Source organism: Monodelphis domestica, chromosome 5 (genome assembly GCF_027887165.1).
Source record: "Monodelphis domestica isolate mMonDom1 chromosome 5, mMonDom1.pri, whole genome shotgun sequence".
Classification (NCBI taxonomy): Eukaryota; Metazoa; Chordata; class Mammalia; order Didelphimorphia; family Didelphidae; genus Monodelphis; species Monodelphis domestica.
The window spans coordinates 139066727-139080269 of record NC_077231.1 but is presented as its reverse complement, the minus strand read 5'-3'; the positions used below and the strand labels follow the sequence as shown (position 1 = coordinate 139080269).

Genomic DNA, 13543 nt, shown 5'->3' with positions numbered 1-13543 from the left:
CTCTAAAGATCTAATCTAATCAAAAGAAGATGAGAACTAAAAGTTTGGTCAGTCCTGGAGAAAAGCCTTTGATGTGATTGGTAGGCATGAAAATGTAGAGGAGGAGACACAAGGGTGAAAAATTTATATATTTTAATCCCTTCCTCTCTCTGGAACCCTTTGCGGCGGAGAATTGGCTGATAGCAGCGTGCTGGCCTTTCGGCATCTTAGCATGGCTACAAGCTATTGTCTGGTTCAGTGGTGAGTTTCTGGCTGAGTTTCCCTCCTTTACTTTTCCAACTTTATCCCCTTAGAAGCCTCTAATCTTCTTCAGAGACCTAGAGGTGCAGATTTTAAAACTCCCCCTGGCACAGGCCAGGCAGGAGAATCCTATATCCTCTTTCCTCCTTCTCCTTAAATTCCCTCCCTCTATATTAATTAAATTACCATAAAATTCCAGACTGATTTGGGTATTTTATTTGGGATTTTCCCCGGTGACCAATTAACTCTAGATTTTAAGTCACAACCCTAAAATTATCTTTACACAGGAAGATCCCAAATGGGGTCATGAAAAGTTGTACATGACTGGAATAACAGAATAGCAGCAATAGCATCCTCTTATAAGATTGCTACAAAGCCAATACTTCCTAATTAGAAAGAGATTCAGCACAAATTGGAAAGTCCACTTGAGTTTGGTAAGCAAGATCAGCATGATATTGGCTGTGACAAGAAGAGTTAAGAACTAGTGAGAATTGTACCAAATAATAATATTTTCTTTTTTTTTAAGCCTTTTCTCTTAGAATCAAAACTATGTATCAGTTCCAAGACAGAGGAGTAGTAAGGGCTAGGCAATTGGAGTTAAGTGACTTGCCTGAGATCGCACAACTAAGAAGTATCTCATTTAAACTCAGGATCTCAAATTTCTAGGCCTGGCTCGCTATCCACCTAGCTGCCCTTACATTATTTTCTTTCAACACTCTCTCTATATATTCGAAGGTTCAGTAAGGAATATTGTGTAATAGCTTCAATAGTAATGTTTTACTAGAAAAGCAGGCTAATCTCTTAGTCGTCAATATCATTTAAAATTGGTAGTTCAGACCACATGGGCCAAAATGACTCCCAAAACAGATGGCCAGGTTGGTGATGCTATTCCCTAATCATAGATGAGATCAAGTTTTGAGGGAAAACTCAACTTTTGAGGGTTTTTTTTTTGAGTGGTAACTTTTGAGAAAGGCAGACAAATCCTAAACATAGGAAGTGAAGATGATAGCAAATCTCCCAAGCTATTTGCTGACAATTACTTAATCAGAGATTCTATAGAGCTATAACTAGAAGGAATAGAAAATAGGTCATGTGTAAGTTTTGAGGGAGTGGGCACTGGAAAGGGAAAATAATAGACATCTACATGGTGCTTTAATGTTTGCAAAATGTTTACATTCAGGAAAGATCTCTGAGCAGTGGAGCAGTTGGTGGAGTTGGGAAGCAAGTATAAAAGCACCATATCTCTTAGGTGGAATACTACGTTAATGGAAAAAGGAAGATCAGCCACAAACTAATTTATCTCACAATTTTGCCTAGCCTTGTCTACCCACATTCCTTCTGTACCTTGTGTACCTTGTTGACTCTGAAACTCATTTATGGTTTCCCTTTCTTTACTAAGTATTTCCAAAGCTCAGTGTTCCAAAGAAGCAAGTTAAAGACCTTTTCCTCACTAGCCAAACAAAAAGGATGGGTAAATAATGGCAAGAATTGAAGAAATGTCTGTCTTGACTTACCTTAAGGATTAAATGTCTCAGCTCATCATCCTGTATAAATGTAGGCTTGTAATTATCTCCTGCATAAGAACTGGTTGAGCCTAAAAATCAGCAAACAAAAAGGTCCTGAAAGTACATTCAAGGATACATTGTTTTTCCAGACATCTTTTTAAAACCATGGATTGTCAGAAAATGTATAGACAAATATATTTAGCACTTATAGGAGAAGTGGTAAAAGGAATTCTGCTCCTAGAGGCAAACCTGTTTTTTTCCCTCCTAATCTGAAGTGAAGGGAATATAAATGACTGACTCTGGAACCGTGGCTGGAGTAGAACAGCTAGATGGTACAGTGGATAGAATACCAGACCTAACGTTAGAAAGACTCGTCTTCCTGAGTTCAAATTTGATCTCAGAACACAGCTGTTCAATCCTGGATGAGTTACTTAAATTCTGTCTGCCTCAATTTCCTCATCTGTAAAATGAACTGGAAAAGGAAATGGCAAACTAATTCACTATTTTGGCCAAGAAAACCTCAAATGGGCTCAAGAGGAATCGCACGTGATTGAAATTACTGAACAACAAAAATATAATGAAATGATTTATATAAGGATAGGACTTGGAAGTTGCTTTTTGCCCAGGGTCACACAGATAGGAAGTATCTGAGGTCAAATTTGAACCTAGGATCTTCCACTGGATTCTTGATCTAATTACTTCTGCTGGTTATTGTCCTTTATTTCTCCTCTTTCTAAGTGCCTTCACTTCCTATCCTCCCACTCTCTGCTAAACCCATTTCAGTTTGACTCCCAATCATTTAAAACCTCTTTCTAAAGTTACCAATTCTCTCTTAATTGCAGATCTAATAGCTCACTCTGGGTCTTTATCCTTTCTGATCTCTCCTCAGCATTTAACATTGCTGACCATCTTCTTGTAGATACTCTTTCCTTTCTGGGTTTTCCTGTCACTCTTCTCTTTTGGATCTCCTCTTACCCATCTGATTATTCTTTCTGGACTTCTCCAGAGTATATCCACTAACTGTATTCCAGGGCTCTGTTCTGAGCCCTCTTTTCTTTTTTACTCTATGAATTTATCTGTTTCCATGAATGTAATTTTCATCTCTATAAAAATGATTCCTAGACCCAAATAAGCATATGAAACTCAATGTATCTCATTATATTTCTCTCCAAATCCTACCTTTTATATTTGGATGGAGCATCTGACATCCTTCCAGGCACTCAACTTCCTCCTCAAATTTGACTCTCATTGACCACCTATCTCCAATTAGTTGCCAAATCTTGTTGGTTCTTCCTTCACAACATTGGTTTTTTATGTCCTTTATACTTAAACAACAACTACCAAGCTCTGGCCCCTATCACCTCTCTCCTACACTTGGGTAATGGCCTTTAAAAAAAAAAAAACACCAAACCCTTACTTTCTGGCTTAGAATCAATAATAAGTATTGGTTCCAAGGCAAAAGAAAAGAAAAGAAAACAAAACAAAACAAAACAAAACAGTAAGAGCTAGGCAATTGGCCATAAGTGACTCGCCCAGGATCACACAGCTAGGAAGTATCTTGAGGCCTGATTTGAACTCATCTCTAGGCCTGGTTGTTTATCCACTAAGCCACCTAGCTGCCCCCATAATAGCCTTTTATTTGATATCCCTGCTTCACTTATCTCCCCATTCTAATCCATCTTCCACATATCTGCCAGTTATTTTCCTAAAGCAAAACTCAGGAGACCATGCCACTTTTTTTGTTGTTCAGTCTTTTCAGACATGACTCTAATGTGACTGCATCTTCTTTGAAAAGATACTGGCCTGTTTTTGCTATTTCGTTCTCCATATCCTTGGTTTGATGAGGAAACTGAGGCCAACAGGGTTAAGTGACTTGCCCAGAGTCACAAATCTAGTAAGCGTCTGTGGCAAGATTTGAACTCAGATCTTCCTGATCCCAGACCCAGCACTCTATCACTGAGCCACATCACTATCTCTCTTCCTCTTTTCTTCCCTGTTTCTTGACCTCTCTGGCTTCTTTAAAGACTTAGATCAAATGCCACTTTCTATAGGAGGACTTCCTAGTCCGTACACCCACTGGGGTCATCCATCCCTTTGACAGTTACTTTCCTTCTAGTCTTAAAAATGCCCATTTTTTAATGTATCACTAAAGATTGTAAAGCAGATGCTACTAATTCAGATCAAGAAATTACCATGTAACTGAAAAAAAGTTTTCACACTTACCTTTTAAGGACTTCAAATGCTGAACAGCCATTCTCAATACAGTCAGTTTGTCCAGCTTACGGGCCACAGGATTGCATTGAGGGATCATGGCAGATAGTTCTTCAATTAAGTTATTCATCTTATCTCTCCTCCGTTTTTCTGTCTGACTGTGAGCTTCTCTGAAAAGAAAAAATGTCATTTCAGCGTATGATTCAAAAAACCCAAGTGATTAAAACAAGAATTATCTTAGGGGATGGCTGGGTAGCTCTGTGGATTGAGAGCCAGGTCTAGAAGGAGGTCCCAGGTTCAAATCTGCCCTCAGACATTTTTAGCTGTGTGAGCCTGGGCAAGTCACTTAACCTCTGTTTTCCTCATTTTCCTCAATAAAATGGGAATAATAATGGCACCTACCTCCCAGAATTGTGAGGACAGATGAGATAATAATTGAAAAACTTATCACAGTGCTTGGCACATAGTAAGGGCTATATAAATGTTGGGTATTTAATGATGATGGAAATGGAATTTCAAGGTGGGTTTCAGACCTGTGACTTTATTACTAAAGGTAACTTCTGGTGTGGGAATGCTTTCTACCATTATAGATTAGAGACTCATTGTCTTAGACCCATGCTGGTGAACCTATGGAATGCGTACCAGAGGGGACTGCTCCCTTCCTCTTTTCCTATCACCCACCCCTCTGCTCAGTAGCCCAATGGAAGTACTTCCTCCCTCCCTTGACTGGGGTAAGGGGAGGGGCTCACATGTGGCATGAGGGTTGTAGTTTGGGCCCTTGGGCTCTAACAAGTTCGCCATCACTGTCTTAGACAGTAGGGAAGGCATTGAGAACTTCCCCTGGCCACAGAGTTAATGTCCAAGGCAGGGTTTGAACATGTCTTCTTGACTCCAAGGCTAATTCTCTATCCACTATTACATAGGTATCAAAACTCACTGCTGCAACACTCCCAAGTGCAGCAGGAAAGAAATTAAAGTATAATTAAGAAATGCCTAACAAAATAAAAATGCAATAAAACACGGACGATGTTCATATGTGATTTTCTTAGCCAACACTCAAGCCTAGAGGAATCCTTATGCACTGCTCAATGGCCCCTCCCTGTTCTATTTCAGTCTGAGTTTCATCACCCCACCCCATGGTGCCTCTCAATATTTGTATATCCCACAAAAATTCTAACCTTTTTTACTGGGAAATCTCAGGACGAAAATACTCTTCTTGTCTTTATGGCTGTCATTCGTTGGTTTTCCTCTTTGCTTTCATGATCATACATTAGCCTTAACCCTAGAAGCTAGACACCAGAAAGTCTACAGAGCAGGATTAAGATCATTGCTTTGAGAAGAAAGCATGGAATAAACTGCTTCTTTCTGAAATCCAGTAAGCTGGGGAAGCAGTCAACCAAAAAGACTTATGGAAGATTTCCTCAAAGAAAAATGAACTAACTACTCTGTGAATTATCAGGGCCATGGCTTTTCTTCTTCCCTTTTTCTGAACCATTTAGGTGTTTATTATCATTGCCATCCTGAAGCAAAATGGAGGGGAAATAAAATAGAAATGATTCAGGCCTATCAGTTAATAGGTATTATTAAAACTAGTTTAAGGTTTGATGGAAGAAAAGGTCAAAACTAATGACTAAAATGATATTTAGGTATTATATAAGTATTTTACTTCTCTTCCCAAGGATATTTAAGAGCTAGTTATATAACCTGGATCTATTTTCCACTATAAATTCCAAATAACACATTTTCAAGAGCTGTTCAAAAGGAATTTTTTTAAAGAGCAAAAATAATGGCCATTGAATATTTTAACTGAAATGATATCTAAAATAATCAAGAAGAGCAGTAAAGAACAGATAATCAATGCTGCCCACTGTTTCTTCTTCCTTAACTAGAATTAAAAGGTCCAAGTTAAAGGTCAATAACTCAATCCATTTCTGACACTTTCCGAGAATATCATTAGAAACAAATATTACCAAAACATCGACCAACTCACATATTAATATACCTGAAGGACTTCATTTTGACTTGCTCACCATCTTCCATTCTAGAAGAGAATAGGATGAAACATGAAACAATATGAAAAAAGCCTTTCTCTTTAGTCCTAGAAATCAAATACTTAAGTATCATGAAATTAAGTCTAATCTACTGAATCCTGTTAAGTCCTGGGTTAGAGAAGCCATGCCCTTGCAAACAGAGCCTCCGACAACGTATTGTCACATTCAGGAGCTGCCCTCCAGTTAACACTGTCATAGGGCTCTCCAATGAAAAAACAATATTATAATGACTTAATATCTACATGCCAAACTTACCCTACTTTCAGAAATTTTTTTTAATCTTTCTTTTTACATTTTTAAGCCTCTAGAAATATTTTTTTTTATTTTAAACCCTTACCTTCCATCTTGGAGTCAATACTGTGTGTTGGTTCCAAGGCAGAAGAGTGGTAAGGGCTAGGCAATGTGGGTTAAGTGACTTGCCCAGGGTCACACAGCTGGGAAGTGTCTGAGGTCATATTTGAACCCAGGGCCTCCTGTCTCTGAGTCGGGCTCTCAATCCATTGAGCCACCCAGCTGCCCTCACCTAGAATTCTTAAAAGATCATATTCTCTACTTACTTTGTAATCTCAACAATGGAAACAAAATAACTAAGAAGAGGTATTATTTCTAAAGGCAAAGTGGCAGTATATATATATATATATATATATATTTAATCAATAAAATAAAGTTCAATATCTACATGAGTTTGTGTTATAGTGAGAAAGAAATGTAGGACAGGGGGTGGGGGGTGGAGGAAGGTTTCCTAGTCTGACAATTAAAATTGCAAGAGACTGGGTTTTCTAGGTAAGAAAATCAATTTATTGATCAAGGTAGCAATAACCAGTAAATTAATAAGTCTGTGCTCTCTCTTAGTGATGAGAGACAAAGATGTATGAGCCTCCTGAGTCATTGAATACAATTTTGGAAGTTCATTATTCAACTTGCTCCCTAGATAGCCCAAGACATCTCTAAACAATTAATATCAAATAAGAAGGAGAAATAATTTTCTCTCAGTCTCTCCACAATTCCTTCATGGTAATGGGGGAGTCATACCTGTACATACGATTCAAATAGCCCTAGATGGAAAGATCTAGTTGGGGGCTGGTTAAATTTTGACCTTATTTCAATGAGGAAACCAATGAGGCTGCCCTGCTAAGCAGACGTATTTGGCTTGAGCCAGTTTTTCTTTTACTGGGCAGGATAGAACCCACAATTTCACTTTTCAGTTGTCCTAATTTAGAAGATGCTATGGAATAAGGAATGTGGAAAGCATTCCTTGGATTTATTAGGAACAAAGGAATGAGGAAAGAAATCTGAAGGACAGACCCAAGCCTCAATTTCATACTTAGAAATACAATATTAGAAATGACTCTTCTCAACAGAAAATGTTAAAAGAGAATTTTAAATGCTAATTTCACAAACATCATCATATATATATTTTCTAGGTTACCAATCACTTTCACATACTTAGATAGATCTAAACATAATAATAATAGTTAACCTAACAGTAAATATATTGACTCACAGAATTAACAAAGCCTAAAATAAATGACTTGGTAAATAAGAGTTTTAGTAAAAAGTGAAACAATGGTCTCTCCATCTATAGCATCAATGCTGAACTGGTTCAGTTACTAATGCTCTTATCTATCAAAAATGCATCCATCAGAATATGTCAAATATGAAATGAATTTAAAACGCTTTTTTCAGTGTTACATATTTTATTGGCTACATGACTTCTGAGTCAGGCTTAATCAATCAGCAAGCATTTATTAAGTGCCTACCATGAATACACTGAAGATATAAAATAAAACAATCTCTACTTGTAAGAAACTTAATGGTATCCTCTAATGAAGGTATTCCTAAAGAAATTTCTGCCCATTCCAAAAATAAAAAGGAACGGTGCAATATAAACAACATGCACACTAATAGGAATAACTTTCCTTTTTCCTCATAGAAATAATTGTTACCATGAAAATAGCTGATTGGTTTACCTGCTTTGTAGATGGTCCATAATAATTTCAACAGCTTCTCTGCAGAAATAAAAAAGGATGGACAAATTAAAATGTACTTTTTTCACTCCTTTTTACACTGACTTCACGATTGGGAGTAAAGCAGAAAAAAATGAATAATACTGAGAATAGATTATGTTTCCCAGTAGGCTGGCTGGAATGATGTACTCATACATTCTTTTTTTTTTATTTTATAATATTTTATTTCACCATTTACAAGCATTATTCATTAAAGACAAAGATCATTTTCTTTTCCTCACCCCAACCCCCCATAGCCAACACATGTTTCCACTGGGTATCACATGTGTTCTTGATTCGAACCCATTGCCATGTTGTTAGAATTTGCATTAGAGTGTTCGTTTAGAGTCTCTCGTCTGTCATGTCCCCTCAACTGCTGTAGACAGGCAGTTGCTTTTCCTCGGTGTTTCTACTCCCACAGTTTATCCTCTGCTTATGAATAGTGTTTTTTCTCCTAGATCCCTGCAGATTGTTCAGGGACATTACGCCGCCACTAATGGAGAAGTCCATTACATTCGATTATACCACAGTGTATTAGTCTCTGTGTACAATATTCTCCTGGTTCTGCTCCTTTCACTCTGCATCACTTCCTGGAGGTCTTTCCAGTCTCCATGGAATTCCTCCACTTTATTATTCCTTTTAGCACAATAGTATTCCATCACCAACATATACCACAGTTTGTTCAGCCATTCCCCAATTGATGGGCATCCCCTCATTTTCCAATTTTTGGCTACCACAAAGAGCGCAGCTATGAATATTCTTGTACAAGTCTTTTTCTCCATTATCTCTTTGGGGTACAGACCCAGCAGTGCTATGGCTGGAACAAAGGGTAGACATTCTTTTATCGCCCTTTGGGCATAGTTCCAAATTGCCCTCCAGAATGGTTGGATCAGTTCACAACTCCACCAGCAATGAATTAATGTCCCTACTTTGCCACATCCCCTCCAGCATTCATTACTTTCCATAACTGTCATGTTAGCCAATCTGCTAGGTGTGAGGTGATACCTCAGAGTTGTTTTGATTTGCATCTCTCTGATTATAAGAGATTTAGAACACTTCTTCATGTGCTTATTAATAGTTTTGATTTCTTTATCTGAAAACTGCCTATCCATGTCCCTTGCCCATTTATCAATGGGAGAATGGCTTGTTTTTTTGTACAATTGATTTAGCTCTTTATAAATTTGAGTAATTAAACCTTTGTCAGAGGTTTCTATGAAGATTTTTTCCCAATTTGTTGTTTCCCTTCTGATTTTAGTTACATTGGTTTTGTTTATACAAAAGCTTTTTAATTTGATATAGTCAAAATTATTTATTTTACATTTTGTGATTCTTTCTATGTCTTGCTTGGTTTTAAAGTCTTTCCCCTCCCAAAGGTCTGACATGTATACTATTCTTTTATTTACTTATGGTTTATATGTACATATACAATTTACTTATGGTTTCCTTCTTTATGTTTAAGTCATTCACCCATTTTGAATTTATCTTGGTGTAGGGTGTGAGGTGTTGATCCAAACCTAATCTCTCCCACACTGTCTTCCAATTTTCCCAGCAGTTTTTATCGAATAGTGGATTTTTGTCCCAAAAGCTGGGATCTTTGGGTTTATCGGTATACTGTCTTGCTGAGGTCACTTGCCCCCAGTCTATTCCACTGATCCTCCTTTCTGTCTCTTAGCCAGTACCAAATTGTTTTGATGACTGCTGCTTTGTAATAAATTTTGAGGTCTGGGACTGCAAGGCCCCCATCATTTGTGTTTTTTTTTTCATTATTTCCCTGGATATCCTTGATCTTTTGTTATGGTTTTTTCTAAATCAGTAATTTTTTGGGAGTTCAATGGCACTAAATAGATAAATAAGTTTGGGTAGGATGGTAATTTTTATTGGGTGCTATATTATTTGGTGCACACATGTTGATTAGTGATATTTCCTCATTATCTAAAGTCCCTTTTAACAAAATATAGTTACCTTCCCTATCCCTTTTGATCAGGTCTATTTTTGCTTTGTCTTTATCAGATATCATGATTGCCACTCCTGCCTTCTTTCTGTCAGTTGAGGCCCAGAAGGTCTTACTCCATCCTTTAATTCTGACCTTGTGTGTGTCAACCCGCCTCATGTGTGTTTCTTGAAGACAACATATGGCAGGGTTTTGGATTCTAATCCATTCTGCTATTCGTCTATGTTTTATGGGTGAGTTCATCCCAATCACGTTCAAAGTTATGACTGTCATTTGTGGACTCCTGGCATTTTGATATCCTTCCCTGGTTCTAACCTTTTCTTCTTTGGCTCTATCTTTTAGTCCAGTGATTTACTTTAAATTGGTCCCTTTTGTCCCCTCCCTTGATATGTTTCCCTTTTTAGTCCCTCCCTTTTTGTTCCCACCCCTTCCTCCCCTCTCTTTCCCTCCCCTTTTGTTTTCCCTCTCCACCTCCCCCGCTTGGTTTTCCCTTCTCCCTACCCTTGTTGGGTAAGATAGAATTCAAGATCCCAATGGATCTGGATGTTTTTCCCTCTCAGAGTTGATTTCCCTGAGAGTAAGGTTTAAGTAAAAACTCTCTTCCTCTCCTTCTTATAGGAGTTTTCTTCCCCTCCCCTTCCCGTGTGAATATTTGTGTGAGAACGATTATTCTATTTGGTCTTTCTTTTCCCCCTATTTACACATTACATTTTCCCCACATGTTAATATCCATAGATTGATATAAATGTAGTCCTTATAGAAGAGAGTTTGAGTGAAAGAAAAAGATAACATTTTTCTCCTTTTCCCTTTCCTTCATATTTACCTTTTCAGGTATTCCATGCTCTTTGTTTTTTTTTTATATCAAACTTTCCACAGAGCTCTGGTCTTTTCTTTGAAAAAACTTGGAAATCTTCTATTTTGTTGAATGCCCATACTTTCCCTTGGAAGTATATAGTCAGTTTTGATGGATAGCTGATTCTTGGTTGAAGGCCCAGCTCTCTTGCCTTTCTGAAGATCATGTTCCATGCCTTACGGTCATTCAGAGTAGAACATGAAAGGTCTTGTGTGACCCTGATTGGCATTCCTTTATATCTAAATTGTCTTTTTCTGGATTCTTGTAGGATTTTTTCTTTTGTTTGAGAGTTTTTGAATTTGGCAATTACATTCCTGGGAGTTGTCTTTTGGGGATTTAGTGTAGAGGGTGTTCTGTGAACTCTTTCAGTGCCTGTATTGCCCTCTTGTTCTAGGATCTCTGGGCAATTGTCTTTGATTATCTATTGTATTACGATGTCTAGTTTGCTGTTTATTTCTGGCTTTTCTGGAAGTCCAATTATTCTTAAATTATCTCTTCTCCCTCTATTTTCCAAATCTGTCACTTTGTCAGTGAGATATTTTATGTTCTCTTCTAATTTCTTGGTGTTTTGGCTTTGCTTTATTAGTTCTTGCTTTAAGGCCTGGTTTTCTTTTATAGTTTGGTCAAACTGGTTTTGTAGATGCGTGAATTTCTTTTGCATTATTTCCCACTTTTCCTCCCAGAAGGCTTCCATCTTTTTGATCATTTCAGATTCAAATTCTTCATGGGTTTGTGGAGAGTTTCCATTTCCTTTGGAAGATTTTGGAGTGTTTGGTTGTGTTTCCTCTTCTATCTCCTCTGTATTTTGTATTTTTGCTCCATAAAATGTGTCCAAAGTCCCCCCCTTCTTCTTGTGTTTCTTGGAAATTTGAGGCTTTTGTGCTTCTGTGGAGTTTGCCATCTCTATCTGAATGGGGAGGACTAGCTTTTCTTATTTCTGTCTGGTGTTCAGAGGTTTTAGCCCTAGGCAAATTGTCTCATCCTCCACAGCTGTTCTGTCTTCCCAGGGAGGCCAGGAATTGCTGGTGTTTCCGTGTTACTGCCCTCCTCAGTTCCCTCCCAATGCTTCTCTGTTGCCTTACTTCCACACTCTGAGCCTTGCTCGGCACTCTCTGCGAGGTTTTTCAGTGCCTTAGCCGGCCAGAAGAGCCTACACTATGAGGGGGGAGGGGCCACGGCTTCCTGGAGCTCTGAGGGCTCCTGATAAGATTAGCTTTCGCTGGGTTGAACTGAGTATGCCCTGAGTCAGGGACCTTCCATGAGACTCGGATGGAAGGATCCAGCCAGGGGGTTACAGGCTCCCCCCATCTCTCTCTGTTTCCCTGCTGTCTAGTTGCCCCCGTGACTGAGTCAGGTTGTTTTCAGGAAGCAGCCTTCAGAATAGCCGGCCCTGAGGTTCTGAGGTTCCCTCTACTGCCTCAGACTGAGAGCTCTCGGTTGGGGGGGACGGGTCCTGGGACCTTCCTTCTGTCTACCTCTTAGGTCCGAGTGATCTCGGGTTCTGCCTTTTGGGGAGCCGTACCTTTTGGTCCAGGTCCAGGAGGATTCCCAGGGTCTATGCTGTTGTTCGTTTTGAATTTTGGTGCCCTAGGAGCATATAGTTTGAGTTCAGTAGGGAAGGGTTTTCAGAGATCTGAACTTTAGCTTTCTCTAAGCCACCATCTTGACCGGAAGTCCATATTCATAAATTCTTAAGAAGACTTCAGCGTGTAAAGGTAAATGTTGATTTGTTTAAATTAAACAAATAGGGGCTTTCATCAGAGTTGTTATATATCGAAGTTCAGGCTGAAATGTGACTCTACTCTGAAATACAAATACATGCTACTTAAACCTAACCTCATTCTCACTTGTTAATTATGCCTTTATTTTAGGCTAGCAGTTTTCAAACATTTTGGTCTCAGGATTCAGGAACATTACTGAGGCCCCCAAAGAGCTCTTGTTTATCTGGGTTATATCTCTTGGTATTTGCTGTATTTGCAGTTAAAACTGAGAAAATATTCATTTCTTAGTTCACATAATAAATCCATTCCATGTTAACATAAATAACATATTTTTATGAAAAGAACTCTTTTTCTAAATGGAAAAAATAGTAAGAAAAGTGTTCTACATATTTTTGCAAATATTTTTAATGTCTGGTTTCATAGAAGACAGCTTGATTCTTATATCTGCTTCTCCATTCAATCTGTTGTGATATTGTTTTGGTTGAAGTTTATGAAGAAAATCTGACTCCATGCAGATATGTAATTGGAAAATGGAAATGCATTTTGATAGGTAAATGATGACTAACTTTATTATTATTTTTAAACCTTATCTCCTATCTAAAATCACTACTAAGTATTGGTTCCAAGGAAAAGGGCAGTTAGGGCTAGGCAATGGGGATTAAGTGATTTGCCCAATGTTGAACAGCCAGGAAGTGTCTAGGGTAAGATTTTAACCCAGGACCTCCTATCTCCAGGCCTGAATCTCCATCCACTGAGCCACCTAACTGCCTCCAGATCTTAATTTTATTGTGAAAATATTTTTGACCTTGAGGATTTTCTACAAAGTGGTCAAAGACTTGCAGGGGACTTCAGACCATACACTGAGTAGTGCTGTTTTAATGAGTTTGTGGGCTAAGTAAACAGACATTTAACTTGTCACTAAATTTTATATTTTATTTATATTTTTGTGTATATAACTATATTATATTAATTTTATAATATTTTTTCCTAATTATTTATAACCAT

The 13543-nt window shown here is 38.1% G+C and overlaps 1 protein-coding gene across 2 annotated transcripts in view; it reads right to left on the bottom strand.

Moving 5' to 3' along the window:
- BMAL2 (basic helix-loop-helix ARNT like 2) overlaps positions 1 to 13543 on the bottom strand; it is a 104668-nt gene that overhangs the window by 52666 nt on the left and 38459 nt on the right. The window contains exons 2-5 of one of the 2 annotated variants that reach the window (XM_056799427.1): positions 7978 to 8016; positions 5959 to 5997; positions 3969 to 4126; positions 1755 to 1834 (exon numbers count right to left, since the gene is read on the bottom strand). In XM_056799427.1, coding sequence (XP_056655405.1) covers positions 1755 to 1834; positions 3969 to 4126; positions 5959 to 5997; positions 7978 to 7997 — 297 coding nt within the window. In that variant the 5' untranslated portion in view covers positions 7998 to 8016. Of the gene's footprint in view, positions 1 to 1754; positions 1835 to 3968; positions 4127 to 5946; positions 5998 to 7977; positions 8017 to 13543 lie in introns of both variants that reach the window. The other variant, XM_056799426.1, reaches the window with a different exon arrangement.